Source organism: Homalodisca vitripennis, chromosome 3 (genome assembly GCF_021130785.1).
Source record: "Homalodisca vitripennis isolate AUS2020 chromosome 3, UT_GWSS_2.1, whole genome shotgun sequence".
Lineage (NCBI taxonomy): Eukaryota > Metazoa > Arthropoda > Insecta > Hemiptera > Cicadellidae > Homalodisca > Homalodisca vitripennis.
This window is the reverse complement of record NC_060209.1, coordinates 67769489-67795805: the sequence shown is the minus strand read 5'-3', so window position 1 is coordinate 67795805 and position 26317 is coordinate 67769489. Positions and strand designations below refer to the sequence as shown.

Below are 26317 nucleotides of genomic sequence, written 5' to 3'. Positions count from 1 at the left end.
ACCTCTTCTATCATATTGATGGATACTCATGGGTTGTGTCAAACTGCATTTTGATTAACAAAAATAAATGCATAAAAGACAAAAAAGGCAAGGCAAAGTGAATAACAGAAGCTCCCCGGAGATTTCTCTGGCTGATACGTTTCTGTTTAATTTTACAATAATTTCATGGGTGGAGTATACATTTTGATTGATTTGTAGAAAGGATTTAGTGTAATACTTAAATGAAACAAAACAAATTATTTCCAGCTTTGACACAGACTCCGCAGTTATTCAGAGAGTAGTATATCAGGGTATTGTATTATCTTTCCACTCTGAATATATCAGCATAAAACGATTGATAAGTGAATTTTCAGTGAATATTGCACGTGCATGTGCAAATCTTGGGCGTTGCATGACACCAAAGAGACTTTCCTTGAAATCTTACATTTAATTTTAAAGTAAACTCGTAATATCTTAATATAAACATCTAATATTTGAATTTGTAGTGATTTATTTATGACCTTAATTTGACATAAATATAAATATTAAAAGATATAGTTCTGTTGAAGATGCAAGCAAACAGAATGTCACTGTTGTTATGCTATATTGCATTAATTATCAGTAGTCCATGAGTCTGGTCGTAAGATGACTCTCTAAACTGTGTTCTGAACCCAGCAGGGATTACTTCTGGCTGGTTTATACCTACCAGTTGAACCCACCACTGGGCACAGCAAAAACCGATGTGCCACTTCAATCTGGGCAACCTTATGGATGTCCAGTAGCGGCACATCACTAACCGCAAATGTTGAGATTCTGGGGTTCATGGGCAATTCGATAGGTCTAGTCTACTGTGGAGGATGGCTGTTGGAGTTGGTGGGGTTTTTTCCCTTACCTCAGAGGCTCTTGTTAACCTCAACAAGGGTGTGCCACCCCCTGCCTACTTTGTCTGGAGAGGCTGGTTCACAGCTGGCCTCCCTTCTTCCGGGATGACTTTGAGATGTAGTGCCCTAATTCTTCCTCATGGATCTCGATAGGAGGCGGCCCCTACTCCCTAACCTTACCCATCCTGAATATCCTATCACTCCGGAAGCAGTGCAAAGGTCCTTACAGGACTAAGTGCAATTTATAAGCTTCTTGCCCAAAGAGAAAAAAAAAAATAAATAAAAAAAAAAAACTGTGTTCTGGTGAGTCCTCAATGATTTGTTTCACATTTTCCTCCTTAAGTCATGCTCATCCCCTTCGGAGCATGACGTAATATGTGGACGGAAACTTTCTAATGTGTATTTTACTATGGATTTCCTCAGAGGCTGGCTACTACTCGTACGTGGTCAGACAGGTTTACAATCCTACTAACCAGATCCCTTTTCTTCTTGTTCTGAATATTTCGTTCTATGATCGAACACAACTCCTCTAAAGCAATCTGATCTTTTCTCTTTTCTTTCCTGTTGAAGTACTCTAATTCTTCCTTCCCCTCTCCTTTATTGCTTTATGTTTCAGCCTAGCCTCAATGGTGCGACCCGTGCCGAGAGGGGCATGTCTCCAGGCCCTTTATACTCCATTTATAATACTATATAAATGGAGCCATCGAAGCACCAGTCATCACTCCGAATTAACCTAACCTTGTCCAGATTCACGGGGCTCTGCTTCAGTGGACATTTTTAGACCCCTAGATGCTCGCATGAGCTTCGTGGAAGCAGGAAAACCAACAAACCGATCGGAATTGTCCTCAACACTTGAGAAGAATAGAGAAATAACAGAAACAGTACTATCAGTACAGGTTCACGATCCAAATGGCAAAGTCTCACTGAAACGCTGGAAGTTCCGACATGCTCTCGTGACGGTTACACAAGATACGAAAGCAAGATATGGACTGTGCAGAGGAGCAGAAGCTTCTGAAAATTCCATCATCTCAAGATTCAGCAGTCTCTTGCAAAGGCGACTTTGAACCTGGACCAGCTGACGGTAAACATACCTAACCTAAGCATTGTCCGGCGAAGGGAAGCCATCAAGGCCAGTCTCCGCGAGAGAAGTGGAGAATGGGATCTGGCCTAATGCGAAGAGGCCAATAGAAAATATACAGAAGGAGACAGGCAGCGCCCACATACAATTGTCAATTTCCAAATGGGCAACCAATAAGTTTAGTACATTTAAAATCACCAGGTTAGAAGGAAATTTTGCCGGCTCTGCTCCAGGGTGGTGCAGAGTCTATTCTTGTCTTATTATTTGAACTTTTCAGAGGAAGATTAGCTTATAGGTATAGTCCCAATGTCTGTCGTCTATGTATTATGGCCTTTATTCCAAACTACTCTAATCTATAATCGACTTAAATTGAACTGTTTATAGAATCCTTCACTTACCAGTTTTGTAGTGTTTGTGAATCCCCAAGGCACATCTCTACACTTGCTGCGGAATATAACAAACAGCTCGAGAGGTGTGAGCAGCCAGAGCAGCAGACATGGACCCCACACCAGAGCTGTCTTCTCAAAACACAAGGGGAGTCGAGGATTGTCTGTATCCCAGGAGATGGTGGAGTCCTGTGAAATATTGATGTATAAGTAAATAAAACCAAAGTGTGTTTATATATATATATATATATATATATATATATATTTATTTATTTATTTATTTATTTATACATACATATACAGATTACTACATGATTAGATGTCGGAAAAAAACTATGGCAGAGGAGTGTAATGAAATAGATTTAGAGTTTCATAGTTAGTCAAATTTTATTGTGATCGAAGTGCATCTGTTCAGTCCTGTATTCTTGTATAAACTCTCTCCTTATTCTGTTCGATGATTCCAACAGAGACAAGGAACTTTGCAGAGACAGGCAGAATAGGTTTTAAAATAACCTGTCCCTCTCTTTTTTTAATTTATTGTATTCTAATTAGAGCTTAGCTATATAATAATAATAATAATAGCTTTGTTGCCGTAGACAATTACAATATTGTATGGCGAGCGTCATATAGATTAAAACATATTAGAATATAAATAAAAGTTACAAAACAATACAAATAACAAACAAGTACCCTTAAAAATATAAAATTTAATTATTTATTGCTTATAACTGTAAACAAAGAATGCAAAAAGCTTGCAAGGTAAAAGCTAAAGTGCTACACATAACGGCACCCCCAACCCAACAGAATTGATTAATCTTCATGATCCGCAAACTCACCAACAGAGTAGTAGGCTCCTTGCACCAGTAGGTGCCTTAGCTTCCTCTTAAACAGTGGTTTCCTATTTTCTACAAACAAGTCTAAGGGCAGCTTGTTGAACAGTTTAGCTCCAACCTCAGATGGTAGAGCTTCGTAAGCCTGGAGCCTGTGCTGCGCAGATCTAAACGCATCCCTCCCTCTGGTATTGTAGTCATGAACGTCCCTGCCCCCCGCGTTACCGCACATTTGTAACGACAGTACAAGACGGTCTCGTACATGTAGAGGGCTGGGAAGGTTAACAAGTCAAGTTCTCTAAAAGAATCCCTACAGGATTCTCTAATTCCTATTTTTGCCATGATTTGTACTGCTTTCTTCTGACACCTCTGGAAATGGACATTTGCACACCCTCCCCAAAATGTTATGCCGTATGACATATGTGGGTACACTAGGCCATAATAGGCCATTTTCAGTAGGTGTATTCCACAAAATTCTGCCAATTTCCTCAAAGCATAGATACCTGAGGACATTCTAGTACAGACAAAGTCCACATGTTTTTCCCTGGACAAACCTTTATCAATGTGAATTCCTAGAAATTTGGTGCTTAAAATTTCATCAATGATCATATCATTCAGTACAACTGATGGAACGGGTTCATGGGGCGCTCTACGCATTGAAAAATAAAAAAAAGTTTGATTCTGAATCATTTGTTTGTAGATTCATACTTGATAAAAATTGAAGACATGAATTTGAATTTACAAAGCAATCAATTTCCAAAGACTTTTTGCATTTGCCCTGGAAACAGAGGGTAGTATCGTCTGCTACTGAACCATTTGAATTTGACCAGATGATATAGATGGCCTAAGGTCATTTAAATAAACTTGTTGGTAATGGTTGTTGAGATACGACTCAAGCCACGTGAGTGGTATGCCTCGTATGCCACATTTGTGTAATTTGGAAATAAGAATCTGGTATCTACACAGTCAAATGCCTTATACAGGTCAAGAAAGACGCTTAGCGTAGGCATTCTCCTGTCAAGGCCCTCCGCCACAATGTCAATCAATTGAAATTGAAATGGCTGTTTAGTTCTCCTCTCGAGATATATTTTCCACTAACCCATTTCATATTTAAATACAATAAACCCTCCCCAACTCATAATTAATTAAATCCTCAAGATGTACCAAAAGTCTTTTTAGGAATTCCCATTACATTATTTGACGTTTGTGTGAAGTAGCTATGTTCCCATGTGATTCCTTTTACTGCAATAGATGGGGCGAGGAAAACTTAGATATTTTAGGGAAATCCTCATCTTGTGACGACTGGAAGAGCACAAAAAACTAAGTCCAACTTTTTTTACATAAACAGATCCTAATACGAATTTTCTTTTGTTTACTATCCTGCATATCAATTCTCTGTTACAAAATAAACAGCACTCTTTTAAACAATAGACTATGTGTGCAAATTGCATTTAATAAGCACACAGCTCAGTTTTTGTGAAATCTACAGAATAATTTTCCCTAATAGAGAAATCAATCGTCAGCCAACAAGGTTTCCTGATGGTCGAAATGGAAGGGTATAAAATTGAAAGGATTAAAAATATTACATAATAGTTTTTCCTCAGAACACACTTTTTTAGCTTGATAAACTTGTTTAGTCTAAACATTATTTGTTATTAATGAACATCTAGTTTTTTCTTATGAATATTTAGATTATCTAACTCACTTTATAGCTGGTTCTGAACGTTTGGAATACCGACTTCCATATAATCTCGCATTCTAAGCAGAAGGTAGAGCTCAACCTTTGAATGAATAAAGAATGGAGCAACAAATTATGTCCCTACCCAAAATTGCAGGGAGCACAAATATACTATCCTAAAATTAGAATGCTTTATTTTATAATTCTCTGTAACATAAGAATAATATTTAGAATACTGTGTATTAGGGGTTACCATGTGCGAAATATAACCCTACTAATTTACTTCAAACCTAAGTAGTGCTATTAATATTTGAGTACACTATTTAAAAGAGTAATACGCTCTTCAAACTTTTAAAACTCATCTATCAAAATATTTAACCAGTAGAAATGCAATCCCAATATAATTCTGTGTTCAAAATGGAATCTGGACATTCAATACAGTTAGTAGTTTGTAAAATCAAATAATATTAATAACGGAAGCTGCAAGATATTTTAGGTAATTGGAGCCGTTATTGTGTTCTGATGATATACGAGTAAATACCTTCCTTGAGGTCAAGTGTGAACAGAACTGTCAAACACTGCAGCAATTATTATTGCATGGCGTCAAGCACTGGTGTAAGTTAAATGACATGGTCATTAACACAAAAACTGTAGCATCATCTCTTTTCATAGAGAGAAGAGCAAGATCTGCTTCGACTACCAATTTGAGGAATTAGCTGCTAGTAAGAATCAGTGACGTTAGTGACTTGGGCGTGACAATATCAGACGAATATTCCTTTATTCGTTTTATTGGTCTAACTCTTCATAATCCTCTAATCCTTATAACTAACTCTTGCAGTAGGGCTAACAGGATGCTAGAGCTTGTGGTGCGTTCTACGAGAAGAAAAATAGTCCAGTGGTATTTAAGTTTATCTACTGCGTGAGATCCGAGTCGCTCGAATTTGCATCGGTAGTCGGTTCACCTTATCAGAGAGGCCAGTTGACAATCTGTAAAGATTCAAGATAGACTTGTGAGAGTTGTGTGAACTCGGCTAGATGTGCCCTGCCGCAACGTACTGAAGAGAGAGCTGGCTGAAACATTGGGCATTGAGACGCTCGAGATAAGATGCAATGTCCACGGTGTGCTTTGGCTTTATAAATTCTAGAACAACCTGATGATCCTGCACTTTTCTTATTTATTTCATGTGTTTAAACAACATACATAACAAAGTATTGATAAACACAAATACAAAAGATTCGCCTTGTAATAATTACCACCAATTTATTTAAATAATATGTATATGTATTTACATCGGCACTATACATAGTAAACATACAAGTTGGCAGTTGTCAATAAATTTCGATCAATCCTAAATTACGAGTACTGATCAAATAATGCACTAGTTAACTACTATAGTGTTAATAACAATTACAATGACAATCTTCATTTTAATAAAGCACTTGTATACACAATGCGAACAACGAGAAGACATGGAGGTAGCCAGGCACTACGGTAGAGGAGTGGGGAAAGTATAATGGCATAGTTTTAGAACGGCTGGTTCCACACTTGACCTCGGCAGCGTAAGGCTCGATGCACACTTGCGTATTTGCAAGTAGCGTGCACGCCACGGGCAAGCTGCGTGCGCTTGGCTTGTTTTTTTCCGTCAATACACACTACAGCGGTTTTTCGGCGTCTTCAGTCTCTTTGCACCTCCTAAGCAGCATGGATGGTCACAGACAACGTGTTGCATTTGCGTTTGCTGTGTATGATTATTTATACAATGACAAAAAGCGAAGTATGTGGGTGCATCCCTTAGTTAGTGCTCGTTTGTTAAAAGGGGCGTTTGTTACGCTTTTCCAAGATCTTCGTCGAGATGAGAAGAAATTTTTCAATTATTTTATGATGAGTGTAGTATCATTTGATGAACTTGAAGCAAAACTAAACGACTAAAGTAAAGATCAAAAGTAAAGATACTAAATGCAGACTATTATTAAAACACTTCTCATTAAATCCCTCGAAGAACTCCTCACAAACGATGAACAGGCTCCTCTATTTTTAATCCTGTCATGGTAATGTTCTGATGTAGTATCCCATATGACAGGCTGGTTTTTGACAGCAGCAATAAACAGTTCAGTATCGACGTTGATATCCATCGCGCGGTCATTGTGTACTCGCTGATTGCCTAGCAAAGACTGCCAAGCCGCCAGACTTGTTGTGCAAGCCGCGTGCACGCCGCGGCGTAGCAGTAGTGGCGTCCTTCCGAGCTCAAGCTACGTTTTCCTAGACGCGCATTATACAACGCTGCGTATTTTCCTGCGCCGCGCATCTAAATGCGTTGTCGACATTCTGTGATCGCGGGAATTAAGTGTCTTCCTAGACGCGCAATATCGGGGCGCAGTGCAGCAGCCTGGTCCCAACCTCAAGTCATGTCGGACTATATACATGTGCGAGCCGCAGCTTTACTTCTTCTTTAAGAAGCCACTATAGACATGGAACTAGACTGTGCAGTTTTACATACGTTAATACCTAGCAGAGAATCATGCAGAGAAATGTTCAAAGAAAGAGATTACGAGGGAGCTTACACTATTTTAGTTAAAAGACATTTGCTTACTGATGACGTTAAATTTAAAGAATATTTTAGACTTACGCGTGGACAGTTTTCACACATTACTGACCTCATACGTGAAGATGTAACCGTGCAGCCTTCTAATCGTGTGAAAAATGCCTTAACTGCTGAGGTGAAATCCCCAAATTTGAGAGTAGTATCACCTAATTCTTCCGGTAGCCTTTTTTACAACTTTAAAAATTTCTTTTCAACGGTTCTTTTTGCATTAGTCGATGCAAACTGTAAGTTCCTTATGGTGGATGTTGGTGCTTATGGCAAAGAAGGAGATGCAGGAATATTCCAAATGATAAGTACAATGTTAAACTCCAATTATTTAATGCGGGCCCATTTGTTTAGATTTATTCTGTTTAAACGAACTTGGAAGTTTGAAAACATTGTTCTTATGATGAGAATCGCATTTCTACACAACTCCACAGTTCCGGGTAATGAATTCTTAAAATTATGCCAGTTTTTAGAATCTATATGTGTGCATTCGTTTGTAATTTATAATAATTATTATTAATACAGTAACTGTATGTAGAACTTATAAACAAATATTTCTTAGATAGTTTCTTCCCACTCCTTGTCCTTCTTCAACACACTCTTGTATTCTTTTTGTTGTAAACTCCACAATATAGGTCTTTCTTGAACTTAAAACACTAAAGTTCGTCTTCTTCCTCGGAAAACTTAACAAAAACATCGTCTTCCAGTGCCGATTTAGCACTGGACGCGATGGTCTCCATGGTGTTGCGCGGCGCAATGAAGGTGACTGACTGCTCTCGGAGCAGTGGTGTGGCGTCGTAGCGCGGCGCCGTATATCGCGCCGACGCAGTGACGCGCCTAGGAAAACAATTACACTTAATTCTGTACAAACCAGTGCTCGGTTACGCGACGCAGTTAGATGCGCGGCGCAGGATAATACGCGGCGCTGTATAATGCGCGTCTAGGAAAACGTAGCTTGAAGTCGCTTGTTAGTCGCGTGCACGCTGCGGCTCCGCTCGAGTGTGCACTACCTAACTAACAACTCACTACTGCTAAACCGCCGGCGGTCATACGCAGCTTGCCCGCGGCGTGCACGCTACTTGCAAATACGCAGGTGTGCATCGAGCCTAAGCTATGCGAAAATACTGCCTTTGTACCAAGTTAAGTCATGATACTCGAATATGAGGAACTCGTCAGTAGAGCAACAAGATTAGTAGAGTGTCAAGATTCTCTGCGTCCACAATGCTTTTGTAGAATGCAAATGTAAATTCGAAATCAGAACCGGTTTGACTGGATCTCAACCAGCATGAATTCACAAGACTTGCCTTCTTTTATCGTGCTGGTTATACCAACATTCTTAGGTGGATTTAATCACATCTGCTTAGTGTAAAGGCCCTCAAGACAGAATTTCCGGAAGATTTTTCTTTATTTCCTCCGATCATGACCCGCAGAAACCAAAAACACCATAATCCCAAATACATATTATATATATTTGGTTATATATGTATATATATACAGAGCGCCAAATGTCGAAACATTACAGGAAAGTATAAAAAAGAACTGAACTTTACGATACACACACACATATATATATATATATATATATATATATATATATATATATATATATAATTTCGTTTAATATTTCGACATATGGCATACATATACTGTACATTTAGTTCATAATCATATTTTATTCAACTTTTATTCTTTAACTTTTCGGTATCTCTTAATGCTTCAAATTTCGAAAAGGAATTGTTATAACATGTAAGTTATTATACATTATAACGTAAAAAGGCAATTTTTTAGAATTACAATCATGTTTTTCTAACGCGTATTATATCAGCTGTGATTTCCAGATAGCGAGCGTACAAAGTTATGCGTGCGTACTAATGTACTCGTACAACACGATAGAAATAATTCCTAGACAGATTTTAAATTTAGAGTGCGAAGTCGCGATTAACAGCTAGTTTATAAATAATAACTTTCTACCGACATCAAAATAGAGGAGGTTATATAGTCTACAATTCGACCTGTTTCTAAGTTCCTTTTTATGTATGTTCACCGGTTTTTCAGAAACTACTACACCGATGTGGATTACTTTTTTATGAACGAGAGTGGTTTTTATGGATTGGGTCAATCTGAACAGGAAAACATTTTGGAAGTTTTGCACACAAAACCATATGGAGAAGGCAGACAAAGCAATTTGCGGAGATGCGGTTTCTATACAATTATTGATTTGACTTAAAATGTATAGAAAACATTATTTTCGGTTTTGGCTTCGGAATGACGTTCCTATTTGGAAGCAATATATAAAAGCTGTCCTAAAGTAACGGGACAGGATTGATTGCGGAGTTTGAAATGTTCCAAATCGCTATAAGTTACATAACAGTTACAATGGGAGAGGTCCTAGTAGGCGAGATGAGGGTTCCAGAAAACGCTTTATAAGAGTACTTTAAAACATGACATGGAGCAACGAGATGGAATATGACTCCAATATGTAGTTTTCTTCCAATGCCCTCACATTATATGACAGATGCTAGGGAACATACCATTGTTTACGACAAAGGTCCGAGTGACGTCGCTATTGGAGGTAATATAAAAAAATCCATTATGAAGTAACGGGACAGGATTTAGTTTGAGATTGGAATTTTCAAAATAATTTTAAGACACATTAGAATTATTGTGGGAAGTTGCTTATTCTACATTAGTGTTCCAGATAATACTCCTGAATGGATCCTTTAAATGAAACTGACATGTGTAAAGAGGCGGAATAAGAGGTCGAGATGTTTTTCGAATGACCATAATTTACCTCACAGATGCTAAGGAACATATCGTTGTTTATAGTAAATCTGTGTATGGTCCCTGTTGGTGATAATGTGAAATTCTTTATGAAGCATTGAGACAGGCTTGAGTGCGGAGATTATACTTTTTTAAATCAGCATACGTTACCTCTCAGAGTTTTTGTGAGAAGCTTCGTAGTCTACATTAGTGTTTCAGACAATGGTGGGTCCTTTGAAAAACTATATGTAGCAACAGAACAGAATGAGTTGCCGTGACATAGTTTTCTTCCAAATGCCATAACCTACCTCACAAATGCTAGGGTGCCTACTCTTGTTCGGTGTAACGGTCCAAGTCAAGTTAGAACCAATGTTGAATCCTTCTGGAGCAATGAAAGTGGGTTGAGTGCAGAGATTAGAATATTACGAATTTTACATCTCAGAGTAGCTGTAGGAAGCTTCTCATGTTAAATCAGGATACCAAATTACGTTTCTCTAGGAATCCTTTTGAATCATGGCGTGGAGCAACAAGACGAAATGAGTTGCTGAGATGTATATATGAGTATTTTAACGGCGATAATATAACTCACAGACGATAGGGAAATCACCGTCGATCACGCATACTAATCGTTTGAGTAACATTTTCATACCAAGCAGAGGTAGGAGAAAGTTAAGAAAATAACGCTTCTCAAATAAAGCGTAGCTTACCCCACAGACACTTGGCACATATTTCTACTTGTAACAGGATTCTTCCAAGAAACGTTTGAAACGTGTCAAAGAGCGATGAAATAGAATATGCTGCCGAGATGAACTTTTCTGGCTGTAAAATCTTTTACTATTTTGTAAAACAGCACTTTTTTACATTGAATTAAGTTTTGACGTTTTAAAATTATACAATATATTATGTACAAGCTGTGTATTTCAACATTGTTTTGTCACTGACTCTTTGTTGTGTACATGACTTTGTCAATGTTTCCAGTAACATGGCAATAAATATTACACTTATTTTTATTATCATTATTAGTACTCTATGTATACTTCTATCTTAAAGTTTACTTTCATTGCTTACGAAACATTACACATTATATTTAGACTGCAGTAAGGGGCATATGTGTATAATGTATAAGTGTAAGCTTAATTATTATGTAATATATGTGCCCCATAAAATTTGGAGTAGCCTTCAAAAATTGTGTGGTGTAGCTATAACTTTCATATTGTCAAATTAACATTATTTTTTCGTTTTAGTTCCTTAAATTTAGAACAAGTATTGAAGTCGGTTTATTTTTAATAAAGCAATTTTGTATAGGAGTATTTTACTCATGTTGACAGTAAATAAACAATACATGTTGTACAAAGAAAGAGAAGACGGCAGGCCCGTTTTACCGAATAGGCACGGTAGGCACGTGCCTAGGGCGCTAGGCAATTGGCATTTTTGGGGGGCGCAAAAAATGGAAAAACACATTGCCGTGGTTGTATCTGCACGCATAATCATCAAACGGACTTTTCCTAGGCTGTCTTGAGGTGATAAGTGAATTTAATCTATTTCTCGCGAAACACATAGCAACACATGGTAGGAAAGGCAAAGGTAGTATTATACCTTTCGTCTGACATTTGCAGTGAATTTATGGAGATTATGAGCAAAGAAGTACTGAATAAAATCAAACAAGCTCGCTATCTCTCTTTAATCATAGACTCCACACCTGACGAATCGCACACAGACCAATTGGCTGTAGTACTTCGACATGTAGTACCCTCAGTTTACTTGAGAAACTTGAGCTAGATGTCGATAACTGCCGTGGACAAACTTACATGTGTATGCCATGTATCAAACATGTCGGGCATATACTCAGGTCTTCAGGTAAAGAATAACAGCAAAAATGATTTTGCTGACTATGTACCATGTGCAGCTCGTTCACTAAACCTTGCTGGGTGTTTTGCTGCCGATAAGGCGAGTCCAGATAATACACAATATTTTTTACATTCGTACAAGGGCTGTATGCTTTTTTTCTCGGCATCCACTTACAGGTGGAACATCTTAAAAAGTCACATTGAAAAGAGTTACGAAGGAAACTCAAAGAAAGTTTAGAGAAAGCTAATGTTAAAACCTCTGAGTGACACAAGATGGTCTGCTAGGGTAGACGCTCTTCGAGCTTTAACAATAAGTCGACATGAATTAATAGAATGATGCTCTTGAAGAGCTAAATAAAGCCGTTACTCAGACACTATAAACACAATGCACAGCCGCTGAGTTTCTAAAAACATTTGGAAATTTCCAAACCACATTATTAACTATGATCTGGGACGAAATTCTCGAGACAGTTGATAAAACAAGTAACAATTTTGACTCTTCAAAATCAAGATTTAGACATATTTGGTTCTACAAAGAAACTTGAAACACTATCCTCATTTTTGAGGGAAAAGAGAGATTTATTTGATGATGTCGAGTCCAAAGCATTGAAACTTGCAGAAAAAGAAGCTGTATATGACAAAGTAAGAAAAAGATAGCTATTGCCCGATGAAAAGAAGGACAGAAGCATGGAAGAAACATCTCCTCGAGAAAGATTTCGCACTGGGGTGTTTATTGCCATTGTTGACAACATAGCTTCGCAGCTCAACAAAAGAAGGGAGGTCAATAAAATCTCGACACAAGATTTAAGATCTTACAAAATCTAGAAGAGAAAAATTCCAAAGAGGTTGTGAAGCTGAACTGTTAGGAGAAGTATACAAGAACGATACTGTATACTTGGGTTGGGGTTGATGGACAAGACTTTGCCCAGGAATGTAACCATTTCAAACAATGAATGGTCTTGGAGAACCTTTCTAATATCAACGATATGTACGCCTACATAAAATCAAACGGATTGGAGAACACGTTCCCCAATTTGGAGGTTGCTCTCAGGATATTTCTAACCTTACCTGTGACGAACTGCACATCTGAACGTAGCTTTTCAGCTTTGGAAAGAGTGAAGTCAGAAATTAGTTCATCAATGGTTGATGAAAAGATTAATGGCTTATTGTTGCAGTGCACCCAAAACATTACTTTAAAATTAGAATAACAAACATTATTGACGACTTTGCAATACGAAAAACCAGAGAAAAGCTATTGCATGAATCTCTAGTCAGTCTAGTGGTAAGCCAACAAACAAAAAATAATCCAAAGAAAATGTGATTAAACGAATACTATAAATAATGTAAATACTTCAAATTTAAAAAAGGGAGAATGGGTGTAACAGGTGGGCGTTATACACATTCCCACCAGAGGACAGTAGAAACCTCACGGCTACCGGTTGTCAGTCCGGGACACGGCGGATCCATAAGTGGTGGATAATGGGAAGGCTCTCGAAAAGAATCAGGATAATTTGTAAAGGAAAGTTATGGGACATTGAGTCTAAAGTCCCTCCCGAACCAAAACTGGCATTTCAGACTTAATCTAAATTTACGGGGTATAGGCGTTATGGTAGGGATGGTGGGGGGGGGGGGGCGTAGTCAGCTGGCAGGGGTATAAAAAGGGGCGCAACTCTTCGTTGTGCCTAGGGCGCTGGCAGGGTGTAAAACGGGCCTGAGAAGACGCCTTTACTTCTGCAATTTGTAGGGCTCCAAGATTATTCAGTGTGAAATAATACTACCTGATTATAAATTCAGTGTAAATTTTGATCCGTTCTTATCTTACCTCATATTCTCTGATAACTGTGTAGACCTGTAGTCCTATACTATCTGTCATCTAGAAACTGCAGGTATTTTATCGTATAGTCCCCTGGCGAATATAAAGCTGACGGCGGGATGAGGGATAGATTCAAAAATCGGTTACTACGTTAATTCAGGCTAAGCTCCAAGATTATTTTGTTGACTCGTAAAGTACCTTCCCCAGGCCAGGATTAGAACCCTAGTCCCTTCGGAGATGAGGTGGACACTAGCCACTCAGCTGATAAGGAACGGCGCAAAATATGAAAAAGAAGAACCAGTGTTTTATAATCAATTATATAATCAGGTGGCAGGCATGGAACCAAATATATAAAAACAATCAACAGCAGTGGTCTGGTCTATGGGTCGTCTGCTGGATTGGCCATCACAACGTTAAAAGTTCCAGTATTGTTCATTTTTATAATTTTAACAAAAAAGATCGCTTTCCGAATCCTGAAAAGTATAAAATGATAAAAATATAATAATATGCATTAAATGTATAAGTAAATGTAAATTAATAAAATACAAATTTAAAAAAATTTGTAGTAATAATAATTAATATACAAAGTTTCAATCACGATTAGCGCATTGGCTAAAACTATTATATCCACAATCTCTAATTTGGTATAATTTACAAACAATTGAATAAAAAAAAACTAAGAAACTTAAAAGTTGTATGTGTTGATTTTTCAATAAAGTAATAGGCTAATAACAAAGTAATAAGAGTGACGTGTCAAATGTACAAAAGAGCGGCGAGGTGGCATTCAGTTGTAAGGAGTTGAAATATTATAATTAAATATACACGTTTGTTAAAAATAAAATCGTGTACCAAAACCAATCTTTTTTCCAAGCCTATTTCACAAACCCCGACAAGAAGCGCCATTCCCCCTGCTTATCATGCTTATATATTCATCCCAATTAATAACCTTGGACCAAAATAAAACGTTCTAACTTTGGCCAAAATCTGACATTAACACACTCAATGAAAGACTGTTTCATTTTCCTGGAGGTTATAAAAAGAGTAATCAAAGTTGCCTTGTTTTACTTACTTTTACTTAACATTTTCTTAATAAAATACCTCAGTACAGTCTCTACCACTTCACGTATCCCCACGTGTACTCCATAATTCAAAATAGATCGTACTACAGAGTTAAAACACAAGAGCTTAGAATTTAGTGGCACCCATTTATTGGTAATTAAATGAGTTCATATTAAATTAACTGCAGTTTGGTTAGATGCGACTTCCAACACAGTGTGCTAGTCAGTACCATACCCAAATAAACATCTTTAACCATTGACCACGTCAATTATGGTACCTTTAAAGCACCATTTGTGCACTCTGAATTTGGCCCCTTTACTGAAAATTACGGTTTTATATTTATTTAAATTTACTTGGAGGTTCCTTGTGTCACAATAGGTTTTAATTCTCGTAATCATATTACAATCCTGCAACCGTGAAAGACAGAATAACGATATAATTGGCGTAAAGGTCTGCGAACACCACCGAAGTTACAACCCCCTTCTATACTATCGGTCAAATCATTAACAAATGACAAGAACAGGAATGGACTGAGAATGGATCCCTGTCTGAGGCCAATGTTAGTACTTTCAGTCGCTCCATCGTTACACCACACGCTTAAAGATGTGTCCTTCTAATAATCATCTAATATGTTTGCCATAATAATGGAGACCCCTAATGGTTGGAGTACTAATTAACGTCTATCGGCTGTGTCGCTCGCTGAAGAGAAATCAAGAATTAAACTATATAACTTTCCTTTATTTTTATTCAACTGCAGGTTAACCATGCAAGGCAGACTGAAACCATTGTCTACAGTAGATTACGTTTTCCTGGATCCTGCCTGAAATTCTGTAATAATATCTTTTTGCTTACCCATTCATATAATCTATTATTCAGCAAATTGGTAAATAATCTTTAAAATTATAATTTTAATTTCTGTTTTTAAGTTAAGACTCCTGAAACTGTAATTTTGTGAGTCCTCTATGGCTAATTAAAAGTTTAGATTTAATGACATACTATATTAATTTGTAGTAAAATCCTTTCTACGTATAATTCTACATCTACAGATAATTTTACAATATATAAAATTAAATTATTTAGAGTTTTGGGTACACTTTTAACCAAATGTTATCACAGTTTTGACCTAATTAAAATATATTCTAAACACTCTTTGTATGTGCTTGTTTGCTGTATAACTTGATAGGTATAAAAATATTTTGATTGACTTTCAATTGTTTGAGAATAATATATTAGTATACCAGCTATAAAAGATTATTATAGTTATAATTGTTTTGCGAAATGCCCTAAAAACAATTTAAACTCTTCAATACAATTTTTTTAAGTGGTATGAAATGTACCTTTTGCGATTGTGTTGGAGGGAAAGTTATGTCTCCCCTAACTCTTTATAGTGTACTCGTATTACAGCAATTAGCTAAAAGCTGAACTCCATTGATACGAAAGTATCACTACAGACAAGTTAAATAGAAGACTTTTAGTATTGTATTGATCGCTTCTCGACCTTTTGGCTAAGATCGAAGCGGAGTTGGCCCAAATTAACTGGAACTACTCGATCAAAGTACGCTGGCTCTTTGGTGCAGTAGCTTGGCTCGGCGAGTTTTGCGGTATTTCTGGTGGAACGCATTCCTGACAGCTTCGCCTTGCCAACAGATAGCCAGGTGTAGGCGGAGTGACCCGACGACCCTCCCTAATAAGGCGCAGAGCCAAGGAGTTGTCCGGGTCCCCGTCTGGGCAACACGAGATCCCCGCCATCTACCGGAGCTGCTGAGAAGTGAAACATCGGCTTCATCGCGTCTCTATTAGGTAGCGTTACGTGTTGCTGTTGCGGTGCTTCCTCATCCCCTAATGGAGCGCTCTTTTCTGCGCCTCGCCTCTTACACAGAGACTTCAATGCTCGGAATGCCTGGAGGTGGGAGTTCTTCGTGTAAGAAATGGAGAGGGGGTTAAGAGGCACCTAAATCAAGATTACGGGTGAGAATGGAAGTTCTCGCACAGTCAGCAAAATACGCTCTTCAATATGCGAAGGCCTTGGAGGGCCTAGCCGTCTCCGCTAGGCAAAGATCCGCTATCCGGGTCAACGTTGGAGAACTTGTCAACTGGGAGGTACGGGGAACTCTAACATCACTGCCACCTTCTCTGCAGTTCGGGTGGCGAGAAATCGCCTATTGAAGTGTCTACGTACGTTTCGGTGCGAGTGTAATGAGAGCCAACTAACATTCTTGTGACTGTCCCACACGAGGACGGCTGGTCAGGGCGATACAACTCGTCAAGTATGAACCCGTGGCACGGCTGCTCTCGGCTGAACACTGCCGTGGGATACCTCTGCGCCTGGGTTTCTGCCAACTGGACCACACTCAGCCGGCTGGGATTAGATCGCTCGGCTTCTCCGAGGCCATCAAGTGGAGCCGGGATATGTACGTAGACCACACCAGACAGTACAGATCGGGGACAAGTGATCTGGGCGCGCGCCCGAGACTGTACTAGCAGTCCACGAAACATGCGCTGTTATTCTGTGATTAATTTAAAATAACTAAACTACGGGAGCAAGTTTCAATTTAATACAGTTCTACTTATGATTGAAACAGACTATTATTATTAATATTGTTTTCGTACCAGACTTTTAGCCTAACAATAATTACAGCGCTATAAATTAGGCATCATAATTAACAAATGTATCAATTATAAGCTATAATTGTTATAGACTGCAGAATCAATGTAAACATAAAAATAACAATATTATACCATCTAAGCTTATGAAAAAAACTTACTTTTTATATGCCAGTTTCGATTTATTATTGAAGTTCCTTGATGTCGCTCATGTCTCCACCATCAGAGTCGCTGTCTGCTGAATCTAAATTACTACCCAGTGATATGACAAACGATCCACAAGATCGTCGAAGTTGCCTTCTTTGGTAAGATATGTGTCCTCGATCTCTCAACATGTTCACATTAAATTTTGTTCACTCAATCAAGAATTCCCACTGGATATTTTCTCTTCTGCAATTTTCTCGACTTGGGAAAAACTGCAGTTTATGTTTCTGAAAGCGACGACCTATCAGCTTGATAGGGGTACGGTCGAGATGGCAGAGGGTACGGCCATCTTTTTGTTCAGTCTAATCCAATAGGTAGCGGTATGATCTAGGTTTATGTAAGTACACTTAACTGTAAAGTCCTGGGACAAACATGTTATCACTACATGGGATGTTATTTTTTCCAATTAAATCTTAAGGTCTTGTTTTTTGCTTTTTGAAGTTGGTACTTTTCCCCTTAAATAATATATGGGGCATTGTCTATTGCAATCACTCCTCTAGGTTGTAAATTAGGTCAGATTTTCTCCGTTATCCATTGTATTACCATTTAGGTGTTGACATTGTCGTAGTAGTCCTCCGAATGTTTTGTTGCCTTCCACATTTTCAGGGCATAAGGTACAAACACATTTCCCATCCAGCGTGGATAATAACCCGTATCTCCCTTTTTTATATGGTAACACGAACTTCTTTAATTGATACCATGACTGGGTGGGTCTTAAGGCGGGTCGAATGAATGCGCGTATCGTCTATAAAGATAATATGTCGGTCTTTGTCCTGAAAACGCTTAATTCTGCTTTGTTAATTTCATTTCTCTTTAAACTTTTCTATTAACTAATTAAGTGTTTTTCTTCACTTAAAAATCCAAGATCTTTTAAATTACTAAACTACTTTTTTTCCTCCAAAGCTAATACTTTTACGAAGATCATTTGAAAATGGATCACGGGAAACACTGAAGGGATGATGGGTTTTTAGAGAAAACCCGATGTTTTTTGAAAACACCCTTCTCAGTTTTCCCCCGCCCGACCTCAATTTTACTCTATTTACTGTATATCTTGTTTTAGTTATTGCATGTTAGACATTTGTAATGTTTTATGTGTTGACGTATAATGTTCTTTCTTATTTTGTTATTTATTGTTATATATTTACTTTTAAGTTTTATATCTCTATTAGGTTAAGTTATATAGATGTTCTTGACAATGTAAACACCTATGGTCTTTTAACCATTTTTATTGTGCCTGTTAAATAATTATATTTATGTTATTAATATTTTGCTTTTCATGTAAACAATCTTCTTTGCATCACAAACGAAAATGAATGAAAATAATAAGGCCTTATAGCATCTTCGATCAGGCGAGCTTACTGCCTGTTTTTACAGTTGTAAATCACTGTACCAGTTCATTTTCCTTTGGTACCATTATCTATATATGATTACTGGCAACCTATGTTTAACCAGTATTACAAGTATAATACGAGTATAACTCGTACTCCTATGAATTTCTCTTGATAGCACCAATATGACTAGGAAACAGTAACAATTTTTATGCAGTAGCTACATTCTTATGTGATCTATTTTTTGTTCCTTTCCAAATGATTTTAAAATTAAATAGAATAACGTTGCTTATAATTCTATTTATAGTATTTATAAGTTAATCTACTTTTTGACATTGTTTTTTGTATTATACTATATTATTATACTACATTGTTTAGTTACCAGTACCATATTATTTAATTTCCAGTGAAAGGAAGTTCACGTCATGTAAAGTTCATTTTATCCTTGAAAATATATACTATTTATACTTCTTCTGAACAACTTGAAGATTGGTTGCCAAATAACACGTCATAAAAATCTATTAGTCTCTTAAAAATAATACTCAACAACACTTGTAATGTGCTCTACATTTTGAATTAAACTGTCCATTCTTCAATTTTACGTAATTGAAGAAATGAATAAACCTGAATTCAAGACAATTTTTAGGGAGAAATCAGCATATTTTAAATACTACAGCCCAAAAACTTATACTCAAATTAGTAAAGATATGTCACGATAATGATATGTTCACATTACATAATTTGGAAATGATATATGGAATTTGGTGGGATGCAAAATTCGGTCAAGAAAATGACAAAAAAGAGTATGTTTACATAAATAAGCGGTGATTTCTTTCTAGTTTAAGGAATTTGCGTTAACAGAGCCGAATCTTAGATAAGAACAGACATGGTCGGTATTACACTATCCAAAGATGAAAAAGTCCAAGAAAGCGTATGATATATTGTGAATACCATACAATTTTACATACCAGATTTAAACAAACAATGATATAATACAAAAGTATGAAAGCCTCTCAACTTTTAGATGTAATAGCAATAATATAATGCAATTAGATTTGTTTTTTTTTCTATTCTTATACTTCGTAATTTATGTGTGGTTTTTAAATATATGTGCACTTTCCTAGTTGAAATTAAAAAAAAGTTATATGAGAACAGATGTATATTTTTATTCCTTGGTTTAATGTATAAATACATATGAAAACTTACCCAAAAACTAGAATTGCAAAATCCATCCTCATCAGAAAACATGAATTAATTTAGAAACTACAGGTTATAAAAAGTATCCAGTTTATGACTGAAAAGTAAAACGAGATGAGAGAACGCTAGACGTACAATTTGTGACAAAATCGTAAAACTAAACAATACAATACTGAAATAAAAACGTAAAATGAAAATAAATTGGGGTCTGAAATCCGAATAAAACCAATACGCGTCGCGGTTATCAGCTGTGGGATTATAACGTACGGCACTGGCGGCAGGCGACAAACTGATGAATGAAAACCAGCGGCCGCTGCCGCCCAGGAAGCTATCAGTAGTACCACTTGAAAAGAAAAAAAACCCACTCCCATCCAATCAAATGTTAATTATTTTTGGTACGTTGCGAAACCAAATAGCAGCACTGCTTATATCACATTTTAGAACTTTATAGCGTAATATCGATTTTGTTGTAAATGTATTTTGCATTACTGTAGTTTTATTATACTGCTATATTTTTTAATTGGTTGGTATTTACTTCTGAGTTGGTTAATGTATTATACGCAATCAGCGTTCAAGGTCAAGAAATTAGCAGTAATGAAGCTAACGCGTTTCCTTAGATAATATAACTTTTATAAACAACTAATAAAATTATAGCCTTCGAGCATGGCTAAAGGAAATTATAAAGTAACAGAAATAATATTGTAACACCACGGGTCGAGTCAAAAGTACTATAAGTATACCGTAGATAGTACAGAAAGACTACTTGGATACAAAAATGAAAATATTACGCGAAATAATTGAGGTATCAAAATATGACCATTGGACGATCAACGACACCCACTCCATCACAGGAAATAGAGATATTTCATCAACCACGTGAAATTAATATCAAATATTGTTATATTTAGAAATATTCTTTGTGATTTCATCTGTGCCAAATGCAATTAAAACTCCCCCAATGTCCAGATTTTCTACTATCCGTCATGTACCCGATCTGATCTATTATTAAGTATATTTTTATGAAGCAACATAAATCATAATTACATTACATATTATTCATGCATGATGTGTAATTTGGTTAGAGTCAATTCATTTCCCAAATAAGTGACTATTTTGTTCCTTGAGAACCAAATATTTTGTCAAATTATTTTTTGACACTGCAACAAATTTATGTTGTATCATAACATGGATAAGTAAACAGACCATGCCAAATTAATGTAGCCGTTTTGCAGGTTTTAAGAAAAATCTGTAAAATTTGCCATTAAATAGTTTTTCAACAAAATCTTTAGAAATAAATGTAGTTTATAAAAACAATTTGTAGTCTTAAAATTGGTCTTTATAGGTTTATTTATTTATACCATTTTTAGTTCAACTTTTGGTTTTTATATATGTACATTAAACACAAATCAAAACGTTATACTCAAAATTTTTATTTCAAACAAAGAATGAAACATTTAGTTATGTACTACATGTTACCTGTCATCATACTACTCAGTAAAAGCACTAAATATATAATAAGTTGGAGTACTATGGTATATATTATTTCATTGTTTCTTTTTTCAGAGTATTACAGTTTAAACTGACTCTTATATAATGTTTTGTAAGCTAAGGAGCATCAGTTACATTTCCGCCACAACTGAGTATGCCTTGTTGCCCCAATAAAAAATACAAATACATAGGTCTTGGAAACCTACTTTGGTCAAAAAGCGTTTATTTCTAGCCCTTGTCATGTAATTCCGGTTAAGATAATTCGTGTCATATTTGAGTTTCTCTTTATGTCCCAACAAAAAAATATGTACTTACGTAGATTTGAGGAGCCAACTTCGATTAAAAGGTGTCTACTTCCAACAATATAAAATCACTTACAGTGTCTCAGTTCAGTTTACCTTATTGCCCCGATCAAAAAAACTTTTATAAGTATGTACCTCTTAAAAATCTACTTTGGTGAAAACCGACCACTTCCGGCTGTAATCTACTTTCGCTGTAATGTATTTCCAGTACCGTAGTTCAGTTTGCCTTGTTTTCCGATGAAGAAAATATACATACATACTCGTACGTAGCACTGAGAAGCCTATTACAGTCTAGGGGACAATCCTACCTGCTTCCTATCTATTTCCGGTACAAGGTAGAAATCCTTATTATGTTCATACAACTTGAAAAAATAAACGTTTACAAGGTTTTGCGTTATGAAGTCTTGTCTTGCTGTTTTCGGACTGTAGTCTGGGAAAGAATACATATCGTTGAGGCATGTTAGTGTTCATGACTTTGTTTTTCCTTTCCTTGTTCCTGCCACTGTTAAAATTCGATATCACAGAGTCAAGGAAGAGCCCACCCGTTTGGAATATCGTTTGTAAAAACATTCACAGGTTCTTTCATTAAGGTTTGTTTTACAACAGTGTATAATTACTATTTATAATTCATTAAAGTTGTATTTTTGAAACTGGTTCAATCTGGAACAAAGGCAAGCACTATAGAATTAGTATTTTACAACATTTAAATGTAAACAGATTGTTCAACCAATTTGTCGAACTTCAGCTAAAAATGTCAATGGCTGTTTAGTTTCAGTTAAATTTCGATTATGAAACATAAGTATTACCGTTTTTCCGAATTTTTAAATATCCAAGGTAACTTTTCTAGGATCTTTTTCTTCATATAAACGTTGCTCAGATTTTAACGAATATTTTAAAGAATATTGGTTGAGCCATTCTTGAGATTCGCGCTTAGCTACATATTTTGCCATTCATAATATACCTGTAATGAGATAATTTTTTAATCAAGATCTTGATTTGACGATAAAATAAAACACAGCAACATTGACATCAAGTTTTTACTAAGGTTATTATTTTCAAGACAATAATTTGATGACGGGAAATAAAAAATTAAAAAAAAACAATCAAGAAAGGAAAATAAAGCCCAAATCCCTCCCTGGCCCTTGCCCTTTCAGCCTGCATACAGAAGAAAGTTATCGAGTATTTCCGAGTGGCATTCTTTGCTCCAATCTTATAGTAACAAAAGATTAAATCATTTTCCACTAGGCCAGATATCGAATTTACCGGATATCACAGGGCCGCAGGCAGTTTTTACTGTAGTTAGGGTAAGTGCGCCTATATCGCACCCCTTAAGCACTTTCATGTATATTTCAGGAAACAAAATTTTTTTGAATATTTTTTTTCTTCAGTGTTATCATTAAGGGCTATACAAAGAAGATTTAATGGCTATTTTTGGAATAAGTAGCCATTTAACAAAATTGCGAGCTAAATTAAACAAAAAAAGTTTTTCCTAAATTGCACTTTATGTGCCTAAAATGCACCTCCATTATGCCTAAATTGCACCGCTTTTAAAATCATGTTTTGGAAGAATAAAACCACGATATGTCATAAAAAACCATTTATTCTGAATCATGGACATGAAAAGAAAACTTTTACTATGTTATACAATGAAATCAACACAACTTTTAAACTCAAATAACTGGATTTCATTTTGTGTTTTCTTGTCATACCATATCATTACATCTTATGACTTGTGTGTGATGGTAGGGATAACAAGATGACCCCATGACCTCTGGCATATTCTATAACCTCCAGATTTGTTGTATGTGACGTATGGCCATCTAGTATAATGAGACATTTTTTATCATTACTAGGTTTGATAAAAGACACAAAGGTTTTTGACCAGTTCAAAAATACCTCAGCATTGCTCCAACTACTCTCAGTCATGTCAAACGTGGACCCAAGAGGAGCTCCTATTTTCCATTCGGGTTTGAATAACAAAACTTTGAAAACAAGCATTGGTGGTACAAAAACACCAGCTGCACTCATACAAAATATCCCAGTTGTAAGGGTACCCCTTTCTGCACTAGTCATTGACCCCACTTGATGTTTGCCTTTTTGAGCCAAAATCATACGTGGCCTCTGGACGGTTGAAAGGGCAGTCTCGTCGACATTGAAAATGTCAGAGGCTTGCACCTTGTTTTCATCAACTATTTTTGTCAGTGTATTGTAGAAAATATCCTTTTTCTCCTTTATAAACCCACTGGCCCTAGCCATTAATGTTACCTCCGGTTTTCGTAAAGACAACTGTGGATGCCTTGAAATAAAAGAATAATACCATTTATCCTCTGCCATTTTGGTTTCCATGTTGAATCTATGCGGTAGACCATTAGCCTCAGATAGTTAAAACGCAAACTTCTTCAAATCTCGGGTAACTCCAAGAAACATTTTCTCTAAATCTAATACGTGCTGTACCAATTCATTTTCCAACTCAGCTGGCAAGTCTTTAGGGACGACCGAACACCTGTTTAGAATCAGTTGCATAGGTATTTGTTCCAGCGAGGCGACGTTTTAATGTTTTTTTCCGGCACCCCGTACACCCGACCAACTGCATTAATGCCCATATCACCGTTCTTGATGACGCAATCGCCCTTTCCATACCCTCTTCCTTCCATATAACGTATTGTCTGCCTTTATTCGCCATCTGAAATGAACAATATCATATTAGCCTAAATTGCACCAGTAAAAAAAGTGGTGCAATTTAGGAAAACCGGTGCGGTGCATTTTAGGCAAATCGCCATATTGAAACTAACTACTTCGTGTTTGAGGTTAGGTTGCATATTTTAAATCGGACTACGTTTCATTTAGAAGCTAAGATTGCCTACTATATAGTGATATAATAAGAATTTTATTCACCCTTCACCTGATCGTGGTACCATAAACTCAAAATCACCAAAAATATCACGCGCACTGTGAAATAAACGAAAGTTTTTTATATACGAACGGCAATCAACTCCCTCATTAACCCAAGTGAGTGGCGTGACTTTTTTACTGTTAGAGCTTCACCTTGGTACCTCGTGGAGCACTGTATGCTGTTCATTTTGCCAAAACACCAGAGGTGCATTTTAGGCACAGGTGCAACTTAAGCGCACTTCCCCTACTTTAAACAATTTTAAAAGTGGAGGCGGAACAAGTTCCACCTGGCACACCCTTGGAGTGACTCAAGATGATCCCCAGAAGTGACTTACAATAGTTCTTTAAGTCCTTCAAGGTAGGTATGTCTATCGCCATAGGCGTATCTAGGATGACCTAATAGGGGAGGGGGAGTTACTAATACAAATTCTCTGTATTTCCCATTTAAGCAGGGTATGGGGCAACCCTTTAAATCATTTTCCACTAGGCTAGATATCGAATGTACCGGATATCACAGGGCCGCAGGCAGCTTTTACTGTAGTTACTTTAAACAATTTTAAAAGTGGAGGTGGAACAAGTTCCACCTGGCACACCCTTGTAGTGACTCAAGATGATCCCCAGAAGTGACTTACAATAGTTTTTTAAGTCCTTCAAGGTAGGTATGTCTATCGCCATAGGCGTATCTAGGATGACCTAATAGGGGAGGGGGGGTTACTACTACAAATTCTCCGTATTTCCCATTTAAGTGGGGTATGGGGCAACCCTGCCGGTATATGTTAATCGCTAATAATATTCAAAATTGTAAGTTTGACATCCGTCTGAGAGCATTATTATTATTGTTATATGCTCTACAACAACAGCTCTAACATAAGCGAAAATTTAACAAGACAACGCTGCATTAAACAAAAAAAAACAAGAGGCTCCGGGAAAATGGCTATATCTTAAGAATTACAAGAAATGTCCGCCACCTATTTACCTAGAATTATACATTCTAAAATGGACTGCATCAGGATACATATATTTAACTTGAATATATGGGCATGTACTTGCGTTACTTAAATAATATTATTTTATATTTAAATGTTTTTTTAATTTTGAATCATGTCATCACTGATAACAAAATATTGGGAATTGATATATTTTTATTCATATCTTTACTGTGTATATAACTACACGAGACAAGAAATTAGTAATTGTTTTTTTACCGTAGCTGAGTGGTTGGCATCCACTTTGTGCATTGCGCATAGACGTGGCAGAACGTGGATGAACAAATAGACAGAAAATGTGTGAACTTTAAGGTAATATTATTTACAAAGCATGATATTTCATTAATTTGGTTTTCTAATTTTGGTATTTCATACATAAGCTGTGACAGCAACATGTTATAGTGATCGGTAATTAAC

General features: G+C 36.6%; 1 protein-coding gene across 1 annotated transcript in view; it reads right to left on the bottom strand.

Annotated features, from left to right (window-relative positions):
• LOC124357021 (multidrug resistance-associated protein 1-like) overlaps window positions 1–20510 on the bottom strand; it is a 73161-nt gene extending 52651 nt beyond the window's left edge. The window contains exons 1-2 of the mRNA XM_046808390.1: window positions 20242–20510; window positions 2337–2513 (exon numbers count right to left, since the gene is read on the bottom strand). Coding sequence (XP_046664346.1) covers window positions 2337–2513; window positions 20242–20283 — 219 coding nt within the window. The 5' untranslated portion in view covers window positions 20284–20510. The remainder of the gene's footprint in view (window positions 1–2336; window positions 2514–20241) is intronic.
• Between the last annotated feature and the right edge of the window lie 5807 nt (window positions 20511–26317).